The sequence below is a fragment of the Brassica oleracea genome, chromosome C2, assembly GCF_000695525.1.
Source record: "Brassica oleracea var. oleracea cultivar TO1000 chromosome C2, BOL, whole genome shotgun sequence".
NCBI classification, from domain to species: Eukaryota; Viridiplantae; Streptophyta; class Magnoliopsida; order Brassicales; family Brassicaceae; genus Brassica; species Brassica oleracea.
Window position 1 is genome coordinate 43647340 of NC_027749.1, and position 2844 is coordinate 43650183.

The 2844-nt window shown below is 37.8% G+C and overlaps 1 protein-coding gene across 1 annotated transcript; it reads right to left on the reverse strand.

Moving 5' to 3' along the window:
• Positions 1 to 671: 671 nt before the first annotated feature.
• LOC106326523 lies at positions 672 to 1855 on the reverse strand. The gene is made up of 3 exons (XM_013764489.1): positions 1788 to 1855; positions 1277 to 1639; positions 672 to 1198 (listed from the first exon to the last, which is right to left on the reverse strand). The coding sequence occupies exons 1-3, from the start codon at positions 1834 to 1836 to the stop codon at positions 816 to 818; spliced, it is 795 nt and encodes a 264-aa protein (XP_013619943.1). The 5' UTR covers positions 1837 to 1855; the 3' UTR covers positions 672 to 815.
• Positions 1856 to 2844: the final 989 nt, after the last annotated feature.

A 2844-nucleotide genomic window follows, 5' to 3' on the forward strand; every position in this document is an offset into this window, starting at 1 on the left:
AAAATTTGTATTTTCCCGCCAAAACCGAAAAATCTCGTTTTCCCGCGAAATCCGTAAAAGCGTTTTCCCAACAAAACCGCAAAACGCGTTTTCCCGCCAAAACCGCAAAAATGCGTTTTTCCGCCAAAACCGCAAAAACGCGTTTTTCCGCCAAAACCGCAAAAACGCATTTTTCCCGCCAAAATCGCAAAAATGGGTTTTTCCGCAAAAATCGCAAAAATGTGGTTCCTTCCAAAACCGCAAAAACTTGTTTTCTCGCCAAAACCAAAAATTTGTATTTTTCCGCCAAAACAGAAAAATGTCGTTTTCCCGCCAGAACTGAAAAATCTTGTTTTCAGCCAAAACATAAAAATGTGTTTTCTCGCTAAAACCGTAAAAACTTGTTTTTCCGCCCAAACCGTAAATAATTAAATGTAATATAGTTAAAATTAATATTAAACATATGATTAAATCAACACAAGGATATTTCAGTAATTTCTTTAATAAACTCATTTGAATGGAAATGAAAATAAAGAAACAAACATAAGATCCATTTAGATGATTCATCTAGATGAGCTATGTGGATGGACAAACAAACAATCACAAAAATCTGAATGGATCATTTGAATAGATCATACAAATGAATCATTTGGATGGAGATGGCAAATGGTGAAACAAACAGCCCCTAAGTCATTCCATAACAAACACCAAAACAAGACACATTATTATTGTCCAAACTTAAAACACAAAAGACTTAGTAGCAGCCAACTAAAAGTTCTCCCAGAGACAACACGTGAAATGAAGTAGAGAGATGAGACCGTGTAACTAGACTACTACTAGTCGCTGTTGCTGCCAGGAGGTGAAATACGGACCTTGAGAACACCAAACTCAGCATCCCAAGCGATGTGGTGGCTCAGAAGTGGAACACCAGGAGCACAAAGGTAAGCACCGTTGACGGCTCCCATGAAGATACGGCAACTCTCGTCGTGCTCGTACACCTCCTTGTTCTCACCGTAGAACTTGACTTCATTCTCATTGGGAAGCACCAATATATCATCACCACAAACACCTGGCAAGTCGAATGAAACGCAGACACTTCCATCACCTCTTCGTTGTGTACTGTAGTGGTCTGAACGCTTAGGACCTTTCACCACAAATGGATGGTCCTCCACTTCAGCCATGATGTTCATATCATCCATATTGTATCTCCCTGATTTACCTGTAAACAAACAAACTAAAGCGCATTTAATGGAATATGCAAAAAAAAGGTGTGATCTTTATTTGAGTGGATTCGAACCTGTGTTGGGAGGGAGAAAGTGAGTACACTTGTTGTCATGGTCTTTGACTTTGACCCTTGACACAATCATCCTCAAGACTCCATCTTTCATCTTCGCATCTACCCCGGTTATCTCGCAGCAGTCACACCCTAAACCGGCGGTTCCGGCGTACTCACGGGCGTTTTTCTTGTCGCTGAGAGTTTCTTCACCGGAGAAAAAGACAACCTTTTGTCTCACGGAGTCGACTCTGTGGCGGACCCCGTCGTCTGGAACACCGGGCAAGTCGACACGGACGTAAAGGTTGTCGTTTTCGAGGATCTTGATCTCCATGAAACCCTTCGGACCGTATCTCTGGTATTCGTTGTTGGTCGCGTGTATCCTCCCTGTATGTTCGGTTATAACGCCAACAGAACCACAAAAGAAGAGACTAGCAAAGATTAACAAAGCAGCAAACTCATAAAGGAGGAAACTTTATTGTTTTTTTTGCACCAAGTAAAGTAAGGGAGAGTAATCGAAGAGAAAGAAAGAGACCTGGGATGAAAGGAACTCTCGACATGTCAAGAACTCTTGTCTGAGCCATATCTCTTCTTCTTCTTCTTCTTCTTCTTTCTCTATGTGATCTCTCTCTTGTTCGCTGTGACGATTTTTGTTGAAATACAGCACTCTGGTCTTCGCTTGCTTCATTTACTTACCTTTGTGTTAATGTTTTTTACTGAGTGAAAAAAACATTAAAAGCAGCGGTGACGTAGTACCGATTATCCATGGTAAAACATTTTATGAGCTGTCAATTTTTCTACTCTCCCTCTCCCTCTCTTTGATTTCACATAACGACAAAGACCAATTTTAAAAATAGTGGTTCAACGTATTTTTTTAAAGAGTTTTAACAGCTTGTAAAATACTTTATCTTTTATGTTTGAGAAAAAGACAAAAATAGTACTAAATCAAATTTTTGTTCCTAAAATAGCATTCAAAATCAAAAATCACAAAAATAGCACTTAATGTTTTATCAAAAGTCACAAACTTAAGGTTTAGAGTTAAAAGGTGGGGTTTCGAATTTAGGGTTTAGGGTTTAGAATTTAGGGATTAGGGTTTAGAGTTTAGGGTTTAGAGGTTAGAATTTAGGGTTTAGGGTTTAGAATTTAGGGATTAGGGTTTAGAGTTTAGGGTTTAGAGGTTAGAATTTAGGGTTTAGGGTTTAGAATTTAGGGATTAGGGTTTAGAGTTTAGGGTTTAGAGGTTAGAATTTAGGGTTTAGGGTTTAGAATTTAGGGATTAGGGTTTAGAGTTTAGGGTTTAGAGGTTAGAATTTAGGGTTTAGGGTTTAGAGTTGAGAAATGGGGTTTTGGGGATAAGAAATAAACTTAGAAAGGAGCTATTTTGGTCATTTTTGTTTTTGAGTGCTATTTTTGTGATATAAACTTAGAAATGTGTTATTTTGGACATTTGCCCTTTATGTTTTGATGTAAATTGTTTTTAAATATTTATCCTGTTTATTTAAGGTTTCCTTTGAATATACAATTCAATTTCACAGTGTATTCCTTAAAAATATATAAACTTTATTGGGAGTGTTCAGAAATATATGATGATT

Coding starts and splice junctions, on each gene's coding strand:
- LOC106326523 (XM_013764489.1), bottom strand. CDS start 1,836: ATGGCTCAGACAAGAGTTCTTGACATGTCGAGAGTTCCTTTCATCCCA. Junction 1,640..1,787: donor GAGAGTTCCTTTCATCCCAG/GTCTCTTTCTTT, acceptor CCGAACATACAG/GGAGGATACACGCGACCAAC. Junction 1,199..1,276: donor CTTTCTCCCTCCCAACACAG/GTTCGAATCCAC, acceptor GTTTGTTTACAG/GTAAATCAGGGAGATACAAT.